Here is a 27,713-nt window from a genome sequence, read left to right on the forward strand (position 1 = left end):
TCCCTCCAAGTAGCAACTGAAGGATTAATTGCAGTGTGGCATAGGAATGGCTTAAAAGTCTATAGTGCTCACTGTTGCTGGAATATTTTGGCCATGTGGACCTACCATTTCCTATACTAAGCTATTAAACGTCAGAGGCCAGTTGCATTTCCTTTCATCCAGTTATGGAATATAGAATAAAGCAAACATATTCTGTGGGATGTTACATTTCTTCTGGATACTAAACATTTTAAGGCTATGGTTTTAATTCTAATCACGAGACCCAGAGGAATTCTTCATTATTTTTATCACTAATTAAATAAAATCCTGAAGAACAGCAATTTAAACAAAAAGCCAGATTTCACAAGGCTTGCATAAAATCTTAACAGTTGGTATTAACGTGAGATTTCGATCTGAGAACACAGAAAGAAGTTATCATTCTCCTTGATCATGTATGTGGTGATACCTCAATCTGATTTTAAATCTGTAGATAATAAACATAAACTAACACTGTAAACTGATATATTACTTGTCTTTTTAGGTATACCAATAACAGTACCACCACCAGGTAAACTTGCTTAGAATTTTTTTCTATGTTTGGTTAAGAAATGAAAACTTAACTGATGTGCAGCTTAGCAGTTCTTTTAGTTACACAGATAAAAGCTTATAAATACAAAACTTCGTGTACAGATGTAGGCTCAGTTATTTTGATGCCAGGCAGAATTGAAAATGTATGGAAATGCTATTGACTAGTGAACCTAATCAGTGAGTTTCTTAGGTCTGTGCTTTCTTCTTTTCTTTCCATTCTTTTTTTTTTTTTCAGTTATGCAGAAAAAGTTGTGATTTTTTGTTTATTAAGTATTGTTGGATACTCAGGAATTTTCCTATGCTTCTGAATTACTGTATTTTTAAGAATGATAAGGTATTTGATTTGAAGCACTAATAATATGTGTTTAATGCTCTACCTTTGTTAAGCTGGAACATAGTTTTCAGTCTTACAAAATAAAACCCATTTACGGAATGAGAAACAATTTTTGCCTTATACTGTCTGGAATTTGTTTGTCATTGTATGTTTAGCTCAGTTCTTTTATGTGTTTATGTTTTACTTTTGTTGTTTTGTTTGTTATCTTTTTCCTCCCTCACCTGATTTATTATTACAGGCTTTCCACCACCACCTGGCGGTCCTCCACCTTCCCTTATACCCACAATAGAAAGGTGATTATCTGTTTGAAATCTTATAAAGCGATATATCAGTATTCCGTAACTGAAATAAATTACACTACGCAGTGTTTTATGAGTTTTATCTGGGAGTGGAGAGATGGTTTCAGATTTTTACAGTGTTTTTACAGAAGTGTTACTAGTCTCACCTGTCTGATACTTAATATTACTTTACCACTTATTAGTTTAGTTGAGTTATGACATTGTATCAATGCCAAGACTTTAGAAAAAAAGTCAAGGGAATGATTGTTAAAGTATTCTTGCATAGTCTGAAGGCTGATTTAAGTGAATTGTATAGTTGTCACTACTGTATCCTTTTCTATAAATGCAAATAAATAATTTGGCCACAGATTCAAACCCTCATAAGCTATAGAAAATGCCAGAGTTCCACGGAATCCAAATTTGTTTTCCTGCTGTATTTATTCTAAGTGTTCAGCTTTAATAGACCTAACAGTATTTTTTCAATATCTTTTAAATATTTATATATATATATATATATATATATATAAAAGGAAGAAGAAAAGGTTGGCCACCCCAGCCTTTGTAAAGTATTTATATTTTGCTGGAGGCCAAAACCAGGTCATATATAAAGCTCACTTGAGAAGATGGTGCAAACCTCTTGCCAATCCTTCAGATTTCACTGAAGGAAGGTGCACACATCTGTTCCTTTGAAATTGAAAATTCTATTAACTTATATGCTACAGGATGATGATGGTAAATCTCTCAGAAAATCCTCATCTGATTTAATTCAGAAAAAAACCCTAACTGGATGCACTTGATGGGCATGAAAGTAAATGTATTATTTCATACTGACAGATGCTGTGAGTGACTGCTGCTACTGACTGTTAAGCAACAGCTATTGCATTTACTTGTAGCAAATATTTATATAGTTTCTGAAATATGATGTAAAAAAATAAAGTTTATTGTAGAATGTAGGAGCTAAATCTCATACTTTTAAATGTTTTATTTGCCTTTCATTATCATTGGTTTTGTTTTGTTTTGAAACTAAGCTAACCCCAAACTTATTTCTTGATGTCTGAGTGCCTTCAAGAACAGAAATAACACTTAGGTTAAATATGGCAAATATAGTTCATTCAAATTATGTAGGAAGTACTAAGAGTCATGAAAGAATTATATTTGTATGAATGATACCCTGTTCACATACCATCCTTTTTAAGCTTTCTGGTTTTTACCTACTTGAGTTGGCTACCACTGAAAAGAGTCAGCCTAGAAAATGTGTAGCTAATTTAACAGTTTATTTATAGAACTATGCATTTGAAGTCCACCTGTTCTCAGATATGCTCATGTATCTACTTTTTAACAGAAAGCATGAGAATGGCTTCATTCATGAATGAAGCAGTTCCAAGCAACTGAAGATTAACTTCAGTATCTGTACAGAAACATGATACCTGTAATGTTTGAAAATGCAAAAGAAAAACTTTGATAATAAGGATATATTTTGTTTCAAATTTCAAGAAGAGAGAATGCGATTTTCACCTCATGTAGTAAAACATGAAATATACATATTTGTGACAATGGGCAGCGTTCTTAATTAGTAATGCTCAAAGTGGAGGACTTAAATCCATTTACAACAAACACTGGTTTTGTCTGTATGGTGGTAAGAATTCAGGGGAATAATATTAAATGTATACTGATGGAGCTAGCTTTGTATATTGATCAAGTTAGCTTTGGTAAAACTAGGGTTTTACATGTATTTTCTCCTCAACAGCGGACATTCTTCTGGATATGATGGTCGTTCTGTTCGTGCATTTTCATATGGCAGTGGTGAGTAAGCTTACTGGCTTTGAACATTTTGACTAGTGCTATATCAAATTGCTTGATATACTAATCAGGATTTTAGCAAAGAGTTTAAACAGATCCCTTCAATAATTCATTAGGAAAGCTATTGCCTACCGTTGTAAACAGATACAGGCTGTTGCAAATGTAACAGCTGCTGGTAAATACTATTGTTTTGCTTACTTATTTTTATGCCGGGTATTCTTTCCATTTAATGCTGCTTTTGCAGAGCTGTAATTTCAAAAAATAAAGTTTCATTATATGCAATCAAGTGGACATCCACAGAACCTACAGTGAGTTTAGAACTGTTACCTAGCACAGCTCTGCTACTTGAGCCAAAAGAGTGATAGCAGTACTAAGGTATCTGTCAGCTTCTTCCTGACCCAGCCCAAATTGGAAAAGTAAAAGAAATGTAGAATCACAGAATGGTTGGTGGTTGGAAGGGACTGTCAAAGATCATCTAGTCCAACCCCCCCCCAGCATAGACAAGGACACCCATCCAACCTGACCTTGGACACTTCCAGTGATGAGGCATCAACAACTTCTCTGAGCTACCTGTTTGAGTGTCCCACCACCCTCATCATAAAGCATTTCTTCCTTATGTCCAGTCTAAACCTGCCCTTTTTCAGTTTAAAACCATTGCCCTTTGTCCTGTCAACTGCAGGCCCTGGTAAAAAGTCTCCATCTTTCTTTTTAAGGCCCCATTAAATACTGAAAGGTCACAATGAGGTCTCCCCAGAACCTTCTTTTTTTCCAGACTGAACAATCTAGGAGAGATGTTTCAGCTCTCCAGTGATTTTCATGGCCTTCCTCTGGACTTGCTCTAGCATGTCTTTCTTGTACGGGGGGCCCCAGAGCTGGACACAGTACTCCAGGTGGGGCCTCCTGAGAGTACACAGAGGAAGAATCACCTCTCTCAACCTCCTGATCATGCTTTGTTTCGTGGAGCCCGGGATAGATTTCCTTTCTGGACTGCAAACTCACATTGCTGGCTCGTATTTAATTTTTTATCCCTCAGTACCTCCAAGTACGTCTGTGCAGGGCCACTCTCAATCAGTTCATGACCCAGGCTGTACTGAGTCCTGCCCCGGCGCGTGTGCAGGACCTTGCATTTTGCCAGTCACTGCCTCTGCCATCAGTGCATCTGCCACCCAGCCCCATGCCAAGTGCCTTTTCTTCCAGCTCAGTTTCTGTCTCCTTGCTCTTTGTTCCTTTGGACCCTAGCGGCAGGGAGGAGAAGTTGTAGGGATAGTTCTGTCCAGTTCTGGGGATACAAAACATTCAGCACAGGTCAAATGTTCAGATAATGTACCTCCCAAATATTCATATGTCTTTAGAAAGAATATACAAAATGATTTTTTGATTACTTGTAGTTTCTTGAAGTTGGAGCAGTTTGTGGAGTAACACAGATACTTTGTTGGCACTGAAAGGGTCTCCTCATCAGTTACTAAGTTTTTGCTTTCATGCCTGGAAGCTTGTTACATTTTGAAGAATTCTTGATGTGGGAAAACAGCTACTTTATGCTGACTACTTTTTTAGCAATAATTGAACTGTTTATTTGCTGATTTTAGCAAAAAGATAAAGCTGAGGCAGACAGCTAAGATACCCAAGTGGCTATTTTGCTGAAGCTTTAACATCTAAAGCCATGCAGAATATCATAAGGAAAGCAGTCCTACAGTCATTAGTATGTCCATTGCATCTGATATGTCATCTCCAATTTAGAATGTTTTTCACTTTGGAATCTCTTTTGTTAGACTTTACTATTCTGTCAAGTATTGTCAAGGACACAACAATGTTTCCAAGTTTTATGTGGACCTTTGGAGGTGATGGCATGCTTATGTTATTGCAGTAAGAATATGCAAAAGATGACTGTCATCGTGATTGTGCCAACATTGAATTTGAACTTCTTCAGTGGGGTTAAAAAATTATGCTTGTCTTTGTACGGTTATGGATACCCAAAGTCACATTCTGCTCCCATCCTCCCAGTCTGTTCCCATGTTGCCAGTATATCTGGAATCCCAGTTGTGGCAAAAACTTTCATATTTGCTGCGCTAAGCAAATTGTCTGTCTCTAAGCTGTGCCTGTCATACCGATTTTTGGATCTGTAAAGGGCCAGTGGCGTTTTATTGCTGATATTCATCTCTTACTGAAAGATGTTTTCCTGGCCAGCAGCTTGCTCTCACAATCCCTGTCTCACAATGTGATCACTGGCCAGTATTTTACCAGTGCTCTCCTGTGCATCAGAACTTAGGTGAATTGAGGGCTCAACAGTGCAGCAGGATACACGTGATCGTTTTGATTAAGAATCACTAAGTATATTTATTTAATGGTTGCTTTGGATGATAGCATTATATTGCCAACCAGTTGTCTTTTTTGCCAGTCTGTATGTTTTATGACTTTGTTAAAATTGTGGGAGAAGATGAGCATGTGGAACACATTGCAAAAAATACCAATCTTGATGAAGATTCTAGCCTTCCTTTTGCCTGTTCAAATTGCTAATCTCATGCCTTGGGGGTCTCTTCCCTGGTGGTCAGGCATGTTTGTCGCTGCAAGCACGTTAGGAAGGTTGCATAGTAAAACAATATTCTTAGCTTGTAACTTCAAGAGTATCTATTTTGTCTTTGTACTCTTCCACTGCATCGGTGCAGTTTCTTCAATTTGGTCTTAAATCCATTCACAATTCAGTGCTACCTTTGCTATCAGATCTTTGAATTATCTTGAGAAATCAATGTATATAGCTCTGGGTTTGGTCTGCCAGTGAAGCGACTTGTGTGCTCGTTCGCTTATTCCTCAAGCATTTTTTTGTTCTGTGCTCTAAATGTTCTTTATATCTTATGAACTTGCAAGGAATGTAGTGTTACTGAGACAGCTTGAGAGTCAGTATTTTTTGAGGCACAGAGAAGATGTATTGATAGTTTGCCATATGCTGTGACACCATGCAGGTTTAAATTTTTAAACCGTCTCCGAAACTATTGACTGTTCAAAGCTCCCTCTCTCCCTGTTTTAGAAATAAAATAAAAAAATAAACGGTCTTCCTTTTTGTAGAAATACAAAAAGTGACAAATTACTTCATTCTAAGTCATAAATTCAGAATACCAATTCATAGTAGAAAGTAAGCTTCTTGTGTGTTGTGAATAATTACTGTTGATAATCTGGATATAAAAATGCACAGAGTATCAAATAACTGGTTTATCTCAGGTTATTGAGGTTGAAATGACATACTTCTGTCTGAGAACTACTGCAGCTGTGAGGGAGTAACCAAATTTGTCATAAAAGTTTATACTACCATTAATATGAATAATTGGTTTGTAGTATACATTTAAAGTTAAACTGAAGTTTATACTTTAGATCAGAATATTCTGGCAACCAGTGTATTCAAGTCTCGTAGACCATACGTATGTTGTTGACATAGTGGCAAGTCAAGGAAATTAGCAGTCTTTAAAGTCCAGCTGTTTTTTTGCTATTTCTGGCTGCTTTCCTTAGAAGAATTTCATGTTTTGGCAGTATAATGAACAACATACTATTGTATTAGGGTATTTTTTTTTCTGTTAACTCCTCATTTTCTCTCTAGCCCTAAAGTGAAACAGCGTCAAGCATTTTGTTAGAGGCAAAGCCTCGTATAAATGCTTTTTTTTAGAGAATTATAATGCTTTTCATCGCAAATATATTTTAACAATGAAGTGTTTTTTCCTGCTCTGCTGCATGCTCAAAAGATCTTTTGTATTACTCCTCTGGATGCTTGGCAAACTGCTGTCTTCAGCTTCTGCCAAAGCTTTCTGGGGCAGGCAGACCCCAGCCGCTGGAAGCAAGGCAGCCTGAACATCGCTGTCCAGAGAAGCCACCGGTTTTGTAACTCAACAGTATTAAATACAGCATCAGTAATGCACTGTGCATTGTTCAGTGGATATTATGTTAATTATATTATTAATGTCTCTTTGTAACACCATGGAATCAAGTGAATATTGTTCTCATATTATAGATAATGAAGTGGAACTCAAAACAAACCATTTATTGAAGGCTCTGTTATCATTGGCTAGCAAAGCAGATAAGCAGAGAGTGGAAAGTCCTCTGTACTGTAAGTCCACTAGAGAGTGCTGTTTCCAGTTAAATACCACAGCCCTTATATTGCACTGACAGGCATTCATGGGGCTTCTGGAGAGGGAGGGCAGGACAGAACAGTTGGGGCATTAAAAGTTGCAGTTATTTATTACCTTGGAGTTGGCAGAAAGCAATGGAGAAGTGCACCCCTTCTCTCTTCCCATTGCTGGTTACCTAAAAAGCTTGTGAGACAATGTCATGACTTCCTTCTTCACTTCTTAGGCATATTATCTTTAAGATAATACACTTAATTCTGAAAGTATTACATTTCAGTGGTAGTAGTGGTTGTGCTGCATATTAATTAAAAATGGTATCTTACCAAGCATAAGTGGGAGTGTTATTACTTCTCCACAGAATGAATTTATGGAAGATATTTCTAAAGTTGCTGTTACATTCTGTAATCAGAAAAGTGTGGCATAACACAGTATAGAATATAAATTAGTGAATGAGAACATTGTAACTAACGTATTTTAAATACAATGATTTTAAAGGACAAAACCTAAAAACAGTAACATCTAAATATGTAGTTGGAACCATCCTTTCTCTTTTTCTTTTCTTTTTTTTTTTTTTTTTTCCTGAAATATACTTTCAGTGAGTTTCAAAGTCAGTTTTGTTTTCTGGTTGTTTTCATTTTCTGTTTTCCCACAACAAAGCCATTGCACCACATAAAATCAGATTCTTTCAGCAATTCTTTACACAGTTGGTTTTGTGTTTTTTTTTTTTTTCAAAAGGGATTAGACAGTCTTAGGTGTACATCCTGGTTCTGTACATTCTCGTAATGAGTATTTAAATGAGTGCCAGAGGCCTTTATTACCATCATGGAAAAAAATACAGGGTTTGCTGGGAATTAGCTTCTATGTGAAAGGCGAAGATTTGGAAATGTTACTGGAGGAGGTTGACAAATGTCTGTGTTTTCATACATAAGCAGTATGAGAGTTTTCATATGCTTTCTGATTTTGTTCTTTCTAATACCTGCATCTTTTTCTTTAGTCACCTTTCCGCACCTTGCAGGTTCTGCTCCTTCGTGGTCTAGTCTTCTGGACACCAGCAAACAGTGGGATTACTATGCACGAAGAGAGAAGGACAGGGAACGAGAGAGAGAGCGATCCCGAGATCGGGATCGTGACCGGGAACGGGACCGAGACAGAGATCGAGAACGTACCAGAGACAGGGAAAGGGACCGAGATCACAGTCCAACTCCAAGTGTGTTCAACAGGTTAGTGAAATGTCTTAAGTGTGCTGTAATTCTACTCAAACCCATGTATCTGTGTTAAATAGTGCACTTCAGTGCTACAATTTAGTGTTTAACTTTATAGTCCAAAGATCTAGAGGGTGTGTGGCTTTCACCCCCTCCCCCTTTTCTCTTGGAAATTATAGTTATATTTCTAAGTGTAAGAACAACAGTATACATCCAAACTTGTCATAGCGCTTTGAAGGTTAAAGGTGTAGTTTAAGCCCTGTGTATGAGAGAGATATCTAGCTCTCTTTGGCATCCATAGGTCTAGAAAAATGTATAGACGTACTAAATCAGTCTTAGTTGTCAGTTCAGTGCTAAGAGCAATGTGGTGCAACACTTGACCTTAATTAATGGTGTTATTAGCTGCTAAAGTGGTTAGTTTGATCATTAGCTCTGGCTGAATAATAATCTGCCCTATCTTTTTTAAAACTATTATCTCAAGGTCAAGAACTTTTTTTCGTTTTCAGGCGAATGATGAAAATAATGGCGGATAACTTTATTTGCCTTTCAACCCTCTAACTGCTTGGGAAAAAAAAAAGCTACAGCTGTTCTGTGGTGCATGTGCACAAGTACAAAGCATTTAATGTTGAGCTCACTGTGACTCCACAGAGGAGAGGTCTGTTGGCTTGCCAGATTTATCTAAATTTGCTTTGCTTATTATTTGCTAAGTATTTCTAGGTAAATGTCCTGACATTTCTCTCAGGAGTTTTTTGTTAAGTTTCAGTTTTTGCAAAACATATACATCAGTTGTTACGCAGATTGTTTTCACCAGTGGTTTTACGCTATGAGAAATGAGAGCGACTGGAGTCCATGTTACTGCAGTTGAGAGATAACATTTGTTGCACATTGATTGTCAGCTGAAGACCCAAACTGGGTGTAAGATAGGGATTTTCCGTGTATGCAGATGTGCTGATGTCCTGTCCCATGTGCCATATTCCAGGGTCAGTTTCTGAGAACTCAAGACCAATCGAAACATCTGTTTCTCAGACAGCCTGATTGAAGGCCAGAAAGAAGCCTGGTCATTCAAGGGTGCTTGAAATGAACCTTAATAGCTTCCAGGCCTAGAGAAATCTCTGTGCTGCTGCCAGAGTTATCTGTAAAGGAGGGGGAAGAGCAGGCCCCAACTTTATGTGACTAAATTATCCACCATCTGTAGCAAAGCTGTTGCCACATGGCTGTGTAAGAAAATGGGAAGCCCTTAACTAGTATAAGTTGGTTTGGAAGTCACAGAGATGGTGGGAGAGGCTCAGGACAGAACATACAGTTGTAATGTTTTTTTCTAAGAAGGTTTATTTTCAGTTCCACTTAAGAAAATGAAACTAAACGAGCTATGAGGAAGAGAATGTGAACTATTTTAGCAAATGCACAGATACGTTACTTTTGTTTAAATTCTCTTTGTTTAAACTTTAACAATGCTGTGGTGGAGATTTGGATTAAGCATCATCTCTAGCTTTTTACTGCTCAAAAGTGACTGCTTTCTATGTTTTCAGTGGTTCTTTTCCAGATAAAAAGCCTGTATTTGTGCTATAGTATTTCTTAAAGTTGTAAGAAAAAGGGAATTATTTTTATTCTATTAGTATAACCAAAATGTGGTTTAAAAATGAAATGAACCTTCAGCTGTCCTTATATTATATTCCACCTTTACTATCCTCAGATGAAATTGCATTTTTACAATATATGTCACTGCCCCCATGAGAAGATGCTGTTCTTTTTGGGCTGTTGTACCTTTTGCAAAAATGATATTTTCTGTTTTGATTGTTTCAAGTCAATTAGTTACCACTAAAAATGTAAACTTTGGAATTTGATTGATACCTTAGCATCTTGTGCTTCTCCCTTAGCAATTTTGAAAAAAAAAAACACCAAAACAAAACAAAAACAAAACAAAAACCCCAAAAGCAAACAAACAAAAAAACCAAAACCAAAACACCAAACCACAATAGCAAACAGCAACAACAAACCACAAACAAACCACAACACCTTGAAATCCAACAACTATGTTTCCAGGGTCCTGTAACCCAAGAATCGAAAGCACCAGAGCAGACAAGGGTCTGTCTGGCTAGAAAGTGGCTACAGGAGAGAACTTGGCATCCTGGTGGGCAACAAGTTGAACGGGACTCAGCACTTAATGTGCCATAAAGGTCAAAATGCATTGGGCTGCTTTAGAGCATAGCGTAGATGTGGATAAGACCGTTATTCCCCTCTCATGAGGCGCTTGATATCACGCGCGAAGTGCTGTGCCCAGTTTTGCAACTCATGGTGTGAAAAAGATGACACTGACAGGCTGGAGGGTCCAGTGGAGTACTGACAAGGTGGTTAGGAGGGCTGAGTGCATGGAGTTCATTTACCTTGAAAGGAGAAGGATGAAGAGTGTTCTTAAAGGCGGTTGTCACCTCCCTAATGGGTGGTTATAAAAAAGATAGAGCCAGACTCTTTTTTTCAAGGTGCACAGAGAAAGGACAAGAGGTAGGAAGTTAAAAGTCACAGAAAGAGAACTTCCAGTTAGATGGGAGAGCATGAACACATGCAAATTACTAGTGGCACTTTAGAGGTGTATGTTAGTACAGGAATCCCGTCTCTAATGAAAATTTTCAGTTGTTCGAGTCAGACTTTACCTTTGGTTATAGATTTTGGTGGATTTCAGAACCCATTTTTAATTTAATTTTTAACATTATACTCTTTTATATATTCTAAAACTGAGCTTTGCAACTAGACTTTGCAAGGAACATGCTGTCTTTATGGTGCTGTTTTGTTACACACCAAGTTAAGACACACTTCAAATGCAGATCAAATAAAGACTCTCATTCTGAACTGCAAAACTAACTGCCATGTTAGCTGGGCCAGTCTATTCAGTGTGACTTGTCCTAGAAACTAGCAGTTGATATCAACCTTCATCTTTCTGTGACATTTGATAAGAAAACTCTTCTAATTGTTAGTTTTAACCCCTTACCCGAAGCCTTCATTTCTCATGAAAAGAAATGCTGAGTAGAAAGGGGCTTGGATTCTAAGTGTCTCCCCTACACTTCCGTCCTTCCCCTGATAGTAAAAACTTGAGGGTAAAACAATGCTAAATGATCAATACAGATAGAAATGGGTTGAAAGCATAGGAGTTGAGGATTCAGCATTGTAAGATTTGGGATTTATTTTCTCCCTTCCCACCACCCTCAAGTGCTTTAGTTTACCTGCCTGGGTGTTGGACATCTCAGCGGAGCAGGCAAATTTATTTTTGCACCCTGGACTGTAACCTAGGGTGCCTTGGGATGGCTGTGGAGTAGTGGTCAATATGCATGTTCTGTGGCTGTACTGCCTTCATTTTTTTATAAGCTGATGTCTCTTTTGTAGGGTTTTCTTGTGGGACAGAGAGGTTAGATTTAACATAGTCTTAAAGTGTGTAAGTAGTTGAATTTTGGTTTTGTCTTAAGAGAGGGACAATATTTAAGAGAAGTAGTAGTGGCTTGATGGCTGTGGGGTGACCAAGCACTGGCACGGGTTGGCCAGAAAGGTCATGGAGTCTCCATCCTCGGAGATACACAAAAGCCGTCTGGACACAGTCCTGGGCAACTGGTGGTCCTGGTGGCCCTGTTTGAGCAGGGCTTTGGACCAGATGACCTCCAGTGATGCCTTCCAACCTCAACCAGTCTGTGGTTCTCTGATCTGTCACAAATATGCTTTGCAGGATTTAATCAGCTTACTCTCAGATCTGCAGTTACAAGTGTGTGATAAAATCTTATAAATGTTACAAGATTGTGTAACAATACAGGCACCAATCCATGCAATCATATTACTCAGTGACAAATATTATAATATCTTTGAGTTCTTTAGGAATAGCTGTGGTTTTCCTGATTTTGATGTGTGAATATTTTTAATATCCCTTAAAAAACCAGGATTTTCTGCAGGATCTGTGATGCTTCTGTACAGTGCCTTGAATTGCTAATTCTTGAAATTTACTTCATTATATAATCATAAGGTTTCACAGAAAGACTAATGCTGTTGCTTCAGGTATTCCCCCTTCTTGCTCTGAGTTGTCACGCTTAGCTCTAATAATCCCTAATGTAATGTCTTCCCTTGGGAAATGGCCACAGGATCCAAGTTATGGCAGATGATAACATTTTTTTTATTTAAGAAGTTCTCACTGCTCTAGGACATGAGGAATGTTTTTAGGCTTGAGCTGTTCTTGTGTGATCTGTTCTGGTGTTGTCAGGGCTTTCAGGAAAAGACATGATTTTTTAGTAAATACTGGTGAAGATGGAAAGCATGAAACACTTGGCTTTTGTCAGCTTAATAGTTAAATTGTTACTTTTTTCAGTTAATGCCTCAGAAGGCCTGGTCACATTGTGCCTTACTTTAGAACTTGGTAGGGATCCTTCTGAACTATGGTTACAAAGACTTCATGTGATATATTACATAGTTACAGTAAGTCCATTTGCATTGAGGTCTTATTGTTAAATGACACGGGGCACCATCTCTGGGTAGAATTTTCATGTCAGAGAAAGGATGAAATGAGCATGTCTTTTTAAGCTGTGCTAATGTAGCATTTGAGTGGTGTTGGCTAACTATAGCTACTGCTCTCCTTTTTAAAAAAAAAAAATTGCACTAAACTCTTAGAATTGCCCTTTTCATCAAGTCAAAATATGAAACTATGTTCTTATGAAAAGCTTTTGAGTTCTTGTATAGCCTTTAATACTTAGGGGGTTTTAGCAGCATTGTGGCAGGGCAGCACCTTGTGGTAATCCAACAGAGGAGTGTAAGTAGGAACAGCATTAACACTGTAGAGAACTTAATTTTAAAAGCAACCCAAAATATTGAGTATATTTTACTGTCAGTCTCTTTGCACCTAGCTTCTCATTTCTTGAAGCTGATGTAAGGAAATAGATGAACTATATGAAAATTAAATTTAATTTACCCAAATGGTGCAATAGTCAAAAAGTGTGCTGGTAAGTGTTGCGTGTTACACACACTGATCTGAAAACATTACTAAAGTTTGTGTAGATTGTACTTCTTTTGGAGCTAGATACAGGTTTAAGCTAACTGCTTGGTAACTCCTGTATAAAATTAAGGTGACACAGGCTTTTTTCTTTCCATTTTTATTGAACAATCCCTTGCAAAACTACATTAAAACTCTTTACCTTGCACACTAGACTTACGTGGTTAATGTCCCTTTAGCCTACATCGTGGATCTTGTTTAGAAATCCAGAAGCAACGTAAAAGATTATTCTGTCATTTATCCTGAGAAAAAGAATTTTTTGTTTGTTTGTTTTAATATACGTATACTGCTTGGTGTTACTGTCTCGAAAATATATTATTTTTTAATCAGTGATGAAGAACGACACAGATACAGAGACTATGCAGAAAGAGGCTATGACCGCCATAGAACAAGTAGAGAGAAAGAAGACCGACACAGAGATAGGAGACACAGAGAGAAAGAAGAGACTAGACACAAGTCATCTCGAAGGTTTGAATTTTTTTTAATACGATATGAAAGACTTGACCAGTTTAAAAAAATAAACTTTTAAAAGAACCCCAAACAAACTGGAGTTTTGTGGAAAGACTGTAAACACTTAGACATACTACTTGGAACAAGTCTGCTGTATAAAATGTGGACAGACAAAAAGCAATGATGTTGGCCCCAGATAACTTCATATTGAATGATACATGTGATAGTCTTAGCTAGTGAACAGCAATTATGAATTTGGGGAAAAGAGGGATAAAAATGGTGGAGTGAAGCAGATGTTCAGCAGCATTAATGTAAGAACTCAACAGTGATTCTTAGTAAGTAAAATAATCCTCATGGTCACTTGATAGAAATTGTTCAGCTCGATCCTTTTCAAGTTAGAAATAAAGGTTAAGTGCAGGGAAGGGGTCAGTAAGAATGTTAAATCATTAAGGAATGGCAGTAAGGACATGAGATTATGAAAAATATTGCTATTAGAATATGGTTTATAAATGTGAAGAATCTTTGCAGTTTCCCAACAAAAAGTACAGGATAGAGGGGATGTATGTAGCATTAGATGAAAAATTAAGTTTGGTGCTGACAACCAAATACTATACAGGTCAGAACAGGTGCCAGTCTTCAAATACAAATGCAAAGGCTGTTTCTTTGTACTCAGGAATTAAATTGGGCCTGAAGTGTCATGCAATTGTTTGAGGTATTTTTTCTCTGTTTAGCAACAGCAGACGTCGTCATGACAGTGAAGAAGGGGACAGCCACAGAAGGCACAAACACAAAAAATCCAAAAGAAGCAAAGAAGGAAAAGAAACCAGTGGGGAACCTGCTCCTGAACAGGAAAACACTGAAGCTGCCCCTGTGGAATAGACTTGTGTGACTTTTGCCTACTTGCATATATATTAGTGCCAGAAATAGATTACTATAAATCTTGTTATTTTTCTGGGTATTAAAATAATTTGCTTTAAATCTTGTTCTGTTAGTTTGAAATCAAAGGTTACTTTGGTTTTTTTTTGAAAATAAAAAAAATGAATTTTTCATGTTAAGGTTCCTGGCCTGACTTTGTCTTTTCAGAAGCAGTGAAAAAACATCTCACAACTAGAGGCTTATGCTCTTACAATATACGTAGGGCTTAAATTCTTCATATTAAATTGCCTGCTTTTTTCATAAGCCAGTGGGAAGGTCATTCTTTACTGACTTTAGAAACAGTGTGCATTCACTTTATTATGTACCAGCATCTGGAACATGTGGGTTAGTATAGCTTTTAGAGTTATACCTGAAAAGGTCATCCTTTACTACAGGGACAGGCAGGAACTGCAGACTCTCCAAGATCCTTGTACTAAGATGAAATGAAAAAAATCAGGGAAACAGGGAAGGTGCTGGTTGTTCTTAGTCTAATGGAGCACTGAGTGTGGTGATCATACGCTTGGTAATTATGTCTGGGTGAATTAAGCTGGATAATCATCCCTGCTGCTGTTCAGTGGCTTAAGAGAAAGTTCATGTTAGTCTTTGTACTAGGGGAACAGCTGTCCTTAATATGATAAAGAGTAATGAACATGTTCTCTTCCCATTGCTAGCTCATAAGGAAAAAACAAGATTTTGGAATATAGGTAAAGAATATAGATAAAGGAAAAAAATATAATATATTGTAAGAAAAATATAAGACCATGATCACTTTCATATTTACTCCATCCAGTACAGTGCTATTTAGAAGACTTACTTACTTGACAGTATTAGCAGGGTGCAGCGTACTTCCTTGAAAACAATAATTCTATATAAAATTACTAGATTTAATAGTATTAATCATACCAGGGAAACTAGGTCATTTGTTTCTGGATGAAAGTAATGCCTGTACAAGTACACAGTTACAGTTATTTTTAATTATTTTAGAAATTTAATTCACAGTTTTACAGACTAACAAACAGCACTTGAAAGTCTTGAAAATACCAGCTTCATGCTGACCATGAAAAATACACATAATCAAAGTGCTATTAATGTGTTGGGTAAAAACCTTCACCTTTTCTCCATAAGTTATTCAAGAATTTATTTTTAAATTTAAAGTGGGTGAGTAGGAGCTGCTGCTCCTTGCATTTAATTATTATTAATATTAAAATGCATTAAATATATATAGTTAAAAAAAAAAAAAGGCAAAAGAAAAAAAAACCAACTAACCAAAAAAACCCTTAGGAACACAAGGAAGGAAAGACTAAGTTTTTAACTTAAATCACTGAAGTGATTTTCTGACAGGTGTCCCTGCTTTGCCTAAACTTGGCTTTTCTTGACATGCAGGTTGAAATTTCACAAATCTTTTCTTTATAAACACATAGTTGACACCCCCCAACAGTGAAGACTGATGCTCCTTTTTTTTTTTCCTGTGTTGAGTTGCTCATCATATTCTCCATGAAGACTTGTTTTATAAAAAAGTACCAGGCCAGGACACAATTGTGAGAGTAATTTTTCCTTTCAGTTCTTTGAGCATCCTTGCCAAGTAGGCATGCATCATTCCTGATGTGTTCCTGCCATTGACAGCAAGGAGGATGTCACCACATCTGGAAAATCGAAGGCAAATGTGAGAGAATAATTAAACAAGGTGACTTATTACCTTAAATGTTTGCAAATGTCAAAGCTTGTCCTGAAGCTGGCAGGAAGGGGTAGAAATGAGAATTATTATTCTTTGGCTAACTACTGGTCCTGAATGAGGGAATAAAGTGGGTGAAAATACTTCACTTGTTTGTTGTTTTTTTTTTTTTTTTTCTTTGTAATATTGTAATTAATTAGACATATTTGGAAGAAAATAGGATATCGTTTCTTCAGATGGGAATGAGCTGTGTTCTGAAGAAACTGCCATGTTTTAAGACATCTTAATTGATGTAAGTTTGTTCCATGATTCTGCATTTACTCGTACTGGTGTTTGCAGGGAATGTGGTTGGTTGGTTGATTGGGGTTGGTTTTTTTTTGAGCTGGGGATGTGGGAAAGCTTCTCTGTGCTGGCATGCTTTGTACTACCCTAGAGATCAAACTGACTTATCTTTATACTTGTTCATATACTAGTGATTGCTGGACATCCGAAAACATTCTACTATGAAAGCAGTCTGTTCAAGTTCAGGACACTTACGTCCTGTTTCCGTATTGGTCAGTTCTGTATCGTTGAGTCTTCCCCCGCACACACTGTCTTAATGAAAACTTGTTTTTAAAAACAAAACCCCACAAACAAACCAGATGGAAGACACACCGAAATTCTACTTTTCATTAGGTAGTTATCATTACCTGATTCTGCCATCATTATATGCTGGTGTTCCCCCAACAATGGATTTGATAAAGAATGGTTTGTTCCCAGTATGTTCTTCATAACCTCCTACGATACTGAAGCCAAGACTTCCAGATGTATTTCTTCGTAATACGATATCTTTGCAGCTGTACAAATACCTGAAACAAACCACTATAATTAAATGTCTTACAGTTAACTTTATAATGAATCTTTGAGGATTCATCTGCCTTTTTGTACACCCATGGAGTGTTTTGAAGATGCAAAGTAGTTACCAAAAGTTACACCGTATTGAACACCTACACTTCCCTTTTGTTTTTGTAGTGCTACTTTCCACAACCAGTTATCCCAAAAGTAAAATTACTGGGTAGTCTTGGAGTTAAAATATTAAATAAGTTGGTTTATAGGGTAAGAACTCATGGAAATGATCTAGTTGCATTTGAAAGTGATGGAGAAAAACACTTAACTGAGACTGGATTTGTTATATGTAAACCTTCATTCTGGAAACTATTTCACCTACATTGTACAGTCCAGCTAAATAATCTCAAAGCAAATGAAAGGAGCCAAAATTACAAAAATGTCATGGCACAAAGAAGAGCACCAGGGAAAGAAGGGATCCTGAGCTTTTCTCGCCAAGTAACATGGTGCATCACAGCATGGAAGACAAAAGCAGCCTGTCCATGACAGTCAGTGCTTTGGAGTTCTGAGGCTGCTGTCAAGAAGATAGCTTGTCCTCACTATAATGATTAGCACAAGATTTTATGGTAAGAAAACTGAAATCTGCTCCCTCCATTTGTCTTTCGAATGTATTTTAAAATACTGTAAGTTATGCTGAGTCAAAGCTTAGCTGAAAAAAAGACTAGGGGAAAGCAAGAGTAATAAGCTTATTAGACTCATCCACCTTGCCTAGTGCTCCAAGTAAATTAAGTTCAATACCTATTTTTTTTTTTTAACCAGTAAACCAAAATTGATTTCATTAGTTACAGAGCAACAGGAATTTCTGTGCTCAGTACTTAACCCACTGATCATTAGAGGTGTACCCAGGAGTGACTGAAGAGCCTGAGAACCCTTTTGCTATTGCAAATCTGAAAAGATGGGTTGGTCTACAGCAAGCGGCTGCTACCAGCTCTATTCAGAGATTCTTTAAGTTTCTATGAGACATCTGACATTTCTGTAAAAGAACAAATATCTTAAAAACAAATATCTTAAAGGCTGATGTGTCTAGCTTTTTTTTTTTTTTTTCAATTTTATTTGTCAGATAATGCTTTTGCCGAGTCTCACAGCAGGATTTTATAGTAATACTAGATTAGTCCCCCCGGACCTACAAATATTCACCTGCTGCCAGGATGGTAGGTATATAATATTTGCACAAGAATTCACTGGCTGCTAATGCAAGAAACAGGTGACATTTGTTTCTTTCCTCAGCAGCCATGGATTATTACTTTACCATCTGTGATCTTTCTCAATGTGCAAAATCACTTAAACCCTCTATGTTTGATGGTACTTATCAAGGTCATGACCAAGTGATGCCAGGATTCAGCCACTGGTGCTGTTACCTAGTGTTGATTTTGGGGGACAGGGGATGTCTGCTGCCCAGGGCTACACACACTACCATAAGGAGGATGTTGCTGAAACTGGAAGGTGATCAGCTAAATCCTAATGCCTTCGGAACAAAACCGTTGAGCAGCTAAAGACACGAGAAAACAGTGAAGACAAGGCTCCTGTACATTATGTACATACAGTCCGGAAGGTTATCAGTTACGCGGTCTCTATCAGTCCAGAAACCATAAATACATATTGGCTGTCGAAGTTTATGCTAAATTTAAGTAAAGTAGACACAGCGCACTAGCATTAGGACTGTTCTCTCTGCCAGAGCAGAGGAAACGTGGGAAGCAAGGAGCAACAGAGGGAAACTACTATGTCCTGACTCCAACCCCTAGCACTGCCTGTCACTTCACTGAAGGGACAGGGTGTAACCTGCTGTGACAAGGCAGTGGAGACCAGGAAGGCAGGATGAGAGGTGCTGGAGTTAAGCTGAGTGTGGGAAAGTGGGAGGAAAGGTTTCCAAAGTGTCTACATGTTTGTCATCTTTGGTTCCCAATGCCCAAAGAGTTAATTAAATGTTTGAAATGCCCCACGCCAAGACTGTTTTGCCCACAAGCATGGTTGTCAAGTGATTTCCCTGTCTTTACTTTGATCCATGAGTATTTTTGTTCTCGTTATTCCTATTTTCGCTCATCCTGCTGGAGGTGATGAATGAGGAGCTGTGCAGGTGCTTGACACAAGCGAGGTCTAACCCATCACACTGGCCATAGCTAGAGATCAACTCTTGACACAAGTAGAGTGACTATGTGGTGTTTATACCTTTAAATCGGTGTTTCCTTATCTCCATCCTATGGGACAGAGGGAACAAACATGGCAGTACACCATCCCTCAGCTATACATTAAAGGAAAAGGATGCTGGGAGGCAGGTGTGCACAAAGCTGAGCTACATGTAACACTGGTACTGCTTGCTTTGAGTAGTTTAGTGCACGAGCAGAGATTCCTGCTCTGCCTGAGCAAAGAGCAGCCCAAAGGGACTTAGTTCATTTGGGTCTGCCCACAGCTGTGCAGTAATAAGGACAAGCTAGAAAGCACCACAGAGAGAAAATGAAATAAGTACTTGCGTCATCTGAAGATGCTTAGTGTGTTTGAGTAGATTACTTCTCTGCAGTAACTAAAGTCCCAGTCTGTGTGTTTTGACCCAGTTAAACTGCCATAACCCACTAAACAGCAACTGGTCCAGGGAGAACTGTCTTCTGCCTTGGGAGAGAGTGGCTCGCAGCCTTCTGCCTCTAGCTGTAAGTGTTCCAAAAGCTGAGGACAAGGAGTGATTTATGTGTGAACTTGCCTCAGATTCATGACTTGAGGATAAATAGTGTCTAGACACAGGGTCCTATCATAAGAAATACTACAACTGCATATCAGTTACTGATGCAAGAGGAATTTAAAAGCGCCTGTTTTTCAAGTAGTTAAATGCACAATTCACTGCTGCTTTTTTGTGAAAAGTGGGTAGCCTTATGCTCTAGGAATCAAAACCAGCCTGACTTCAGGAGGAAAACCAGTGGTACCAGGTATGAAACACATGACTTCCTCCCCCTGCCCTGTTACAGTAGATAAGTGGCAGTAGACCACAATAATATTTGAGAATCACTCCCATCAGACTCCTATAGCCCAAATAGAGTTAATTTGTGGAGTTTCTCTCCTAATTCCATGTTTTGCATCCATTTTTACCCCTGGTTTGCAGAATGACTTTAACCACCTCCTGTCTTTCTCATCTCACTTCGCAGATGAAGAAAAGCACTCACGTGAAGTACTAATGTTTGTAAATGTTATGACAGGATGATCTGTAAAGTATTTTTAAGTGCTAGCTTGGGAAAGGAAATGTGAGGAGAGCAAAGAAAGGAGAGCAAGAAAACAAGCAAGAGTAGAAGAAACATCGCAGAAATGCTTCTCACCAGCTGCTCCTTGTGCATGTTTCACAACATTTCCCTCCAACAATAAAGGAGACCTGTCTTCCTCAACAACGAACAATTAAATTAGCTACCCTGAAATCAGGCTTCAGGCAGGAATGCTTAAGGTCCTGCATCACTGCTTCCTCCCCACACGCAGCCCGCAGCCCCTCCGCTCGCACGCGGTCCAAGTTTTGACAGATGTCAGATGCACATGTGCATCTATTTTATAACCACCACATATTGGACTGTACTACAGAAAGAACAGAGGGGTTGTTTATGTATTACCAAGCCATATAAAAGTGACCAAAGCCAATTTCAATATCTCAAAAGGAAACGGCCAAAATTTAAGTGAGAGCCACAAATGTTAAATTATGCAAGACAGCTTTTCCAAGGCATTTCACTTTGGTGCAAGGAGATAGATAACCTCTCTGATTTCTGCTGCTGCTGTCTTGATCCAGAAAAATGGGATAATTCCCTAACTCCCAATATTCTCACCTCTTGTCTGTGCTCATCTCTGTAATGTTCATGCAGGCCTTGGGAAAGGGGCAAGTTCTGTGCTAGTGTGGAAAATGAGGCATTTACAGTACACCAGCCTCAAAAGTGAAGAAGGTATTTTTAATCATGTAACATTATTAACTCTAGCCTGCTTTCTATTTCATCAGTCATAGACAGAGGTGTGTAGATATCTTCTACTCTTTAGCTCAACTCAGCACAATTTATGGAACCATCCTTCACAGGATTTCTATCAAAACTCCATGTTTTTGGAATACAGAAGGAAAGACTCTCCCCTCAGTGACCTGAACCTGAGCCTCCCGCTCTAAGCCGCAATGTCAGGCTGCCTCTGCGCTCCCTGCCTTGCTTGCTGTGAACAGATACATTGCACTGCTGTTTCTCGTCTAGAGCCACATCTTTCCCTTCTTGACAGAATTTAAAGTATCCACCATCCAGCCACCTCTCTTCCTGGCCTACCCATTCTACCACCTTTTCTATTTGTTCAGTTTTTCTTATGTAGGTCCTTACCATCCTGCCCTCCTTCCCAGATACCTTCCATGTTCCTGTATAGTCATGATTTTGACACTTCTACTGTTCTATTAATAGCAGTTGTACCAAACCTCTTAGACTTGTGCCTTGGAGCAGTCCCTCTGGTAAACAGTTTGGCTTTACTAATGACATCACAGTTTTAATTAAGGTAAGTGAATCTCCACCATATTGTCTATAGTTGCATACCAGGCACCTTTATCAAGATGGACCTGTCAGACATATTTGGGCAGAGAATAATTTTCTCTAATAGCCTGGGAAACATCATGGGACTTCTGGCAATACCTTGTGATCTAGTGGGATGTGATCCTTGCCAAAAGCAAACTGAATGCCAGACAGGGAAAGGTTAGATGCTCAGACTGGAGGGAAATGAGTTGATGTGATACATGTCCTGGTGAGAGGACTTGTTAAAGGACTTCCAGATGTCTGGTGTGGGCCCTGGAGAATCTGTACAAGAGTGTAAGTGCACTCATGCCAGGGAAGGCTGAAGGGTCTGATAATACCTAATGTGCAAACCCAAACTTGATCCTCACGCCCCTACTCAACAGACCAGCCACTAATAAGGACAAAGCACACCTTTGTTACTGTCACGTCTGATCAGTGTCAGTCCCTGTCTCTAGCAGATGTTCAGAGCAGCGTACCAGCCCAGCATACCAATGCCCCCGCTTTTCTTCGGCAGCCAAGGGCCGCACTGTGCTCCGTGCACGGGGTCACAGCTGGGGATAGAGCTACAATGAAGTTCCTGTCTTCAGCCTAGCTGACACTGAGGCTGATTTTCCTTCAGACCAAAGGGCTGGGAACGGCTTCACACATGCAGCTTTCAGAGGAAGGCAGATAGAGCGAGCTCAGAGGCTTCTTTTGAAATGGGAAAAACACCTTTTCTTCCCAAACTGAAAAGTGGAACTGACTGATGTGAACCCTGTGTGCAAGCCTGCAGTACTGTGGAGCTCTGTCCTTCATCTCCATCACCTTGCTGAGGACATGGGGACTTCAGGCAGCTGTAGGGAGGAGCTCAGGTTTTCTATATAGCTCAGTGTAGGTGAGATTAGGGCAGGCGTTGACTGAGTGAAATTATTTCAGCCCATCTATTATAGCAATGGATGGTGATCGAGGGCAAGACTCAGCACTGCAGATTGCAGCATCTGTAAGGCCTCTAGTCTGCTTGCTGTCTCTCTGCTGGGAGCATTGCCCACGCTCCAGTGCCTTCATGATGCTGCTGGTCAAGCTCAGGGGTGCAGAAGATGTGAGCAGGAATGAAGAACTCCCTGGGCCTGCCTGTCCGCAGTGAGACTGGGTAAGAAAATTTTACCATTGCCTGGGTAGCAAGTTATGGGCCATCCATTTACTGCTTTTTCTTTTTACTGCGTTTCTTTCACAAGAATAAGGATGTAGCCCTTTCCACTGGAGAAAGAACCTTTTATCTGTGGGTGACAGACATCTAGCCTGCCTTCTGCTCTTGCAGTGCTTCAGCACGTTACTCAGTTATTAATCTCAGGCCAAGCCCCGAAACACATCTGGTCCTCACAGCACATTGCTGCAAGGCAGAGGAGCTCAAAATGGCTCAATCCAGAAAGGGGGAAAGTATCTAATCTACTATGAGAGACTGGGAAATGAAAAGGAGTCCTGAAACCGTGTTTGGAGCAAAAGCCCACCTGTTCTGTAGGCCATCATTTCATCTCTTCCCTTAAAAGAGAAAGAGACACTCTGCACTGCTGCCAGGGTTAGGAATATGGGCAAAAGTAACTGGTAGGCTAAATTCTTCATTCCTTGAAGCCAAGTATGAATTTCAGCTGTGTGATGTTAGCTTCACATACTCTCAGATTCACAACATGTCCTCCCTGAATACTTTGTAAGACGCTTCTGAAGCTGCAGGTATACACCCTGCGCAGTGTGCCTGAGAGAACCTAATGACATGCCATGTGCCTTTTATTATCCTGACTGAAATGACAACAAAGCTGCTTCCTGTGTATGACAAATGCACTTCTTTTGGTTGGGGGTGGGGTTAAAAGAGGTGATTTGGAGACACTGGCCAATTGCATGCACTTTGCAACATCTGGGCGAAGTCAAACAATTCAGCTGGATTTAGCTAAGGAAAAGGGCTGTGCGGCTTGAGAGCAGCAGGAGGGGTAGCTCTGCCTTCTGCGGGGTGGTCGAGCCCAGACCCCAGTTCAACAAGCTCCTGTGTCCCTGCAAACTTTTCCTTTCACTCCCTAAGTACCAGATATGTTTTCAAGACTGGAACAATTCAAGATCCTTTCCTCCCTTGCAAGCAGATCTGCATGTCTATTTTGCCACGTACACATGCCTGTTTACAAAAGGGAGGTATTTAGAGTCAAGTCTGTGACAGAGCCTGGATTTAATTAAGATGTCAGTGCAATGAATCAAGCCAAAGGAAAGAATTGCCAAGAAACATAAATCTTTCCTCCCACTCCCCTTCAGTGAGAAGATGTGATATGGGGACTTACCGTGGCAGCCCCAGCCACATCACCCAGGAAGGTGACCAGTCGCCGCTCTCGGAGGTGGCCTGCATGGCCTCAGGGAGTGGCAGGTGGTCCTGCTCCTCCTGACTGTTGCATGATCTCATCTCCAGGGCTTTGAGCTCCACCGACGAGTTGGTGTTTTTCAGCAGGGCAACGGCTTCACTCCGGCTGACTCCCGTCAGGTCAATACCGTTCACATTCAGGAGGATGTCACCTGAGACCAATAAAATGGATGATAAAAAACCCTGCAAGTGTTTCCAGGATCCTCTCCCCACCCCAACAAAGAAGCGAGCCAAAGCCAGGGCTGAGAACTTGCTGCCTGATGAGGCTGTTTGTTAATCATATCATTCAACGTGGATGTGAAGCATATGCTAGTAAACATGCCACAGGCACGAGGGAAGGGATTTTGTACACATGAGCATCACCTGGCTGGACAGAGGCTTTGTTCCTGGTTTCTTGTCACAATACGTCCTGCATCTGTCACAGTCAAGGTCAAGCTTTAGTAAGGGCACCTGATGCTCATCCAGGTCTCTGAAGCTCACTTCCAGATAACAACTTCTGTACTCAACCTGAGCTTGAAGCCTGAAGGAACTGAGGATTGCCAGTCCAGGTGGCTCTTCATAAAGTTTGCTTTGCAGAGTAACATATTATTATTTAAATGTTAATGCCTGTTTGAATGGCTGCAAGCCAAAACATCTTTCTGTATGCGTTATTTATAATCTAGGCACAGCAACTTCACAGAAAAATGCAAAGATGACCTCAATTACCACAAGGACAACAATAAAGACGTCATTAATGCCATGCAAGCAGCCACAATGCCAAATACTTTGCTACCCTCCACAGCATGTTCCAATGCCAGGGCTTCCCCAGCTGCCCTCTGAGCTTCACCTGCTTGTTCCTTCAGGCAGGGCTGTGCTCACTGGCTCACTCACTCCAGGCAGTGCCACGTGAACATTAACCTCTCCTTGCAGTTTGCCCCCATCAGACAAACAGCCTAAGGGCTGCTCTCAACTGAGGAGGTTTATGGTGCTGTTACAACATCACGTACTTATTTGTATCTAATTTTATCAAATAAACTAGGCTGAATTTTCCATGCTGCCTCATGATGAATAGTTTTTGAAAAATGTATCCCACCAAGAGGCAGCCATTTCCCAGCAGGAGGGAAAGGGAAATCTGATGGTTTGCTGCCATTGTCACATTCTTACATGGTTTCTGATGGGCAGCCATAGCTCTCCAAAGGGCAGGTTCCCCTTTGTGCCATTGCCAGGGACTGTGACCCAGGCCTGTGGGACTTGGCTGGGCTGCAGCTATTCTGCCCACTTTTGAGTCCCTTTACTTCTCTCTCACTCAGGATTTCCCTTCAGCTTCTGGGCAGCAATTGGGTGGAAGCTGAGTGTCGGGGATGAAGGGCAAGGGAACGGGGAGCTGTGTGGTTGCTGGATGCAGAGAAGAAAGACACTTGGCTCTCGGAGATGTGACATCCTGAAAACTGAGAGTTTCACCATTCCTCTACTGCCTACCTATTCCTGCAAAACCCACCAATAAAATATGCTCCCCATATTACTATAAAGGCTTAATCATACAGAAGGGAAGAAGTTATTAATTTTGTCACTCTGTTACATCAAGAGCCAAATGGAGTTACGAAGCCAGTGTTTCCAGACATGGTATTGAGCCACAAGGACTAACCTTGCTTCATATATGATGGGAATTCTGCTCATTTATATTTCTTTCAAAGCCATGAATGTTATGACAAACAAGTACAAAAATTTACATTAAAAACCCAGTAAGGTTGCACAATGAAGATTTCAGTAGTTAGGAGATGATGGCACAAGGTCATTTTCCTGTGAAAAACTTCTTTTCCTTCTTTTCCTAGCAGAATATGCCTACACCCCACTTCACAGAAACAGTTAGTGCTGCATACTAAACCTTTTCTGGCAGCTGACTTGAGACCCTCTAATCTGATGCATCCCAAAAATGTATGGGATGGCTGAAGATTTCAGGGTGTGATGCTCTTTCACTGTCTCTCAGTTTTCCAAATGAAGCCTTTGAATTAAAGCAGGCTTTCAAAGTACCCTCTTTTTACCTGTTTTTATCCTGCTGTCTCTGCTGATAACTCCTCCAGGTTCAACATTTATCACATAGATAGGCAAATCCCATTCCCGATTAGATGCTCCGCCTGCTACAGTCATTCCCAGCGACTCTGTGTGATCTTTCCGGACAGCCACCACCTTCTCGTGACAGGTGACGGCATGAAGGGTGCTCTGTCATGGAGAAAGCAGCAACAAACACACACAGTAGTCACAGGCACCTCCTCGACAACGTATGCATTTTCTATTAAAATGAATATTTGTTGAAGGAACACCACAACACTTCACAGCCACCTGCCATGCCTGGCCAGATGGCCAGCATGACTCTCTAGGGCTCAGGCATCTGTGGAGTCAGAGCCACCACTGAGATAATCTGTGCTTTAATAGTTAAAGTCAGGCACTACTCCTGCCAAAATCAGAAATGTTTTAATGTTGAGACTAACAGAAGCAGGTCTTTGAAATGCAAATAAGGAATCTGATTAAAAAAAATAAAAAGTTCTTGATATTAATATCACTAGTGGTCCTCTTGTCTTTGACTATCAGGTCATGGTTTTTATCTAGCTGCTTGCAGTCTGAACATCATTTATACAGTTAAAGGGAAATTGTCCACCTGGGTTAAAAGAATAAAACTCTTGGGGATAAATTAGAAGATACACATTCTACTTGCTCTTCTGTATTTCTGTGTTTCTTTATAAGTTACTGGTGGGAATACATTCAGAGAATATGTATTTCTGTTCAGGAAAAGATGACATTTGTAGAGTGAAGAGCCAGCTGCTTCCAGGGTGATCTTCCTAGCGCTTGTGCTCTGGGGCAGTCACCTCTACTCTCTGAGGACAGCCATGCCCTTACTCCTGCCTCTGGACAGGAGAAGTTACACACACCACGCTGGTCATGCAACAACTTGAGTATGAGCCAGGGTGAAACAAACTCGCGGGCGGCCTCGGTGTGGAGAGGCAACACAAGCTCCAACAAAACCTGTGAACCAAATGTCACATTTACAACACACCCAGCTCTAACAGAAGAGCTCCAGAAACAAGGATGCTTGTCCAGAAAATCTGGATTTAAATGTTATCTGCTTTAATTTACTTAAGTATTTCTTAAGCTGTGCTCCTGGCTTCAACTCTTAAAGATGCCAGTCCTTGCAGGAACAGCACCATCCATTCCAGGCTCACATGTAGATACAATAGCATGCTGCTAAATACATTTCAAATATATATTTTAAAAAAACCCCAACCTTTTCATTCACAAGTGTGACCTTACATTTCTAATATGCAAAAATAATCTATAAATGTCATTTAAAGCCACATTAACCTCTTCCAAGAAATCTGAGATCACAAAAAGACATTCCACCTCAGTTCCTGGGCCAGCAGCGCAGAACGTGGAGCAGGTGAGTCCGCAGCTGCTCTCACAGTGACAACAATGGATGAAGGAAAACAGCAGCAAGAGGTTTTTGTGGGAGCAGGAGGAAAGAAGGAACAGCTTCTTGGTGGGAACTACGTAGTGTGAAGAGAGGAAGGTGGATGGCCTGTCTAGGCATAGCACAGGAACAGTTTCAGTTTTGGGGTTTTATACTTTTTTGC

At 39.8% G+C, this 27,713-nt stretch overlaps 2 protein-coding genes across 15 annotated transcripts in view; one reads left to right on the forward strand and one right to left on the reverse strand.

Annotated features, from left to right (window-relative positions):
- Positions 1–14,815, forward strand: part of FIP1L1 (factor interacting with PAPOLA and CPSF1) — a 43,073-nt gene extending 28,258 nt beyond the window's left edge. For 4 of the 9 annotated variants that reach the window (XM_065836596.2, XM_065836595.2, XM_065836600.2 and 1 more), the window contains 7 exons: positions 521–547; positions 1,140–1,194; positions 2,927–2,982; positions 6,974–7,069; positions 8,083–8,308; positions 13,641–13,778; positions 14,492–14,815. In XM_065836596.2, the coding sequence (XP_065692668.1) occupies positions 521–547; positions 1,140–1,194; positions 2,927–2,982; positions 6,974–7,069; positions 8,083–8,308; positions 13,641–13,778; positions 14,492–14,639 (746 nt within the window). In that variant the 3' untranslated portion in view covers positions 14,640–14,815. The remainder of the gene's footprint in view (positions 1–520; positions 548–1,139; positions 1,195–2,926; positions 2,983–6,973; positions 7,070–8,082; positions 8,309–13,640; positions 13,779–14,491) is intronic. The other 5 variants (XM_065836601.2, XM_065836604.2, XM_065836603.2 and 2 more) reach the window with 3 other exon arrangements.
- Positions 14,816–14,959: 144 nt separating this feature from the next.
- Positions 14,960–27,713, reverse strand: part of LNX1 (ligand of numb-protein X 1) — a 76,403-nt gene continuing 63,649 nt past the window's right edge. For all 6 annotated transcript variants that reach the window (XM_071807494.1, XM_065837062.2, XM_071807495.1 and 3 more), the window contains 4 exons: positions 26,130–26,307; positions 24,032–24,260; positions 17,037–17,195; positions 14,960–16,318 (listed from right to left, as the gene is read on the reverse strand). In XM_071807494.1, coding sequence (XP_071663595.1) covers positions 16,183–16,318; positions 17,037–17,195; positions 24,032–24,260; positions 26,130–26,307 — 702 coding nt within the window. In that variant the 3' untranslated portion in view covers positions 14,960–16,182. The remainder of the gene's footprint in view (positions 16,319–17,036; positions 17,196–24,031; positions 24,261–26,129; positions 26,308–27,713) is intronic.

The sequence above is a fragment of the Patagioenas fasciata genome, chromosome 4, assembly GCF_037038585.1.
Source record: "Patagioenas fasciata isolate bPatFas1 chromosome 4, bPatFas1.hap1, whole genome shotgun sequence".
Lineage (NCBI taxonomy): Eukaryota > Metazoa > Chordata > Aves > Columbiformes > Columbidae > Patagioenas > Patagioenas fasciata.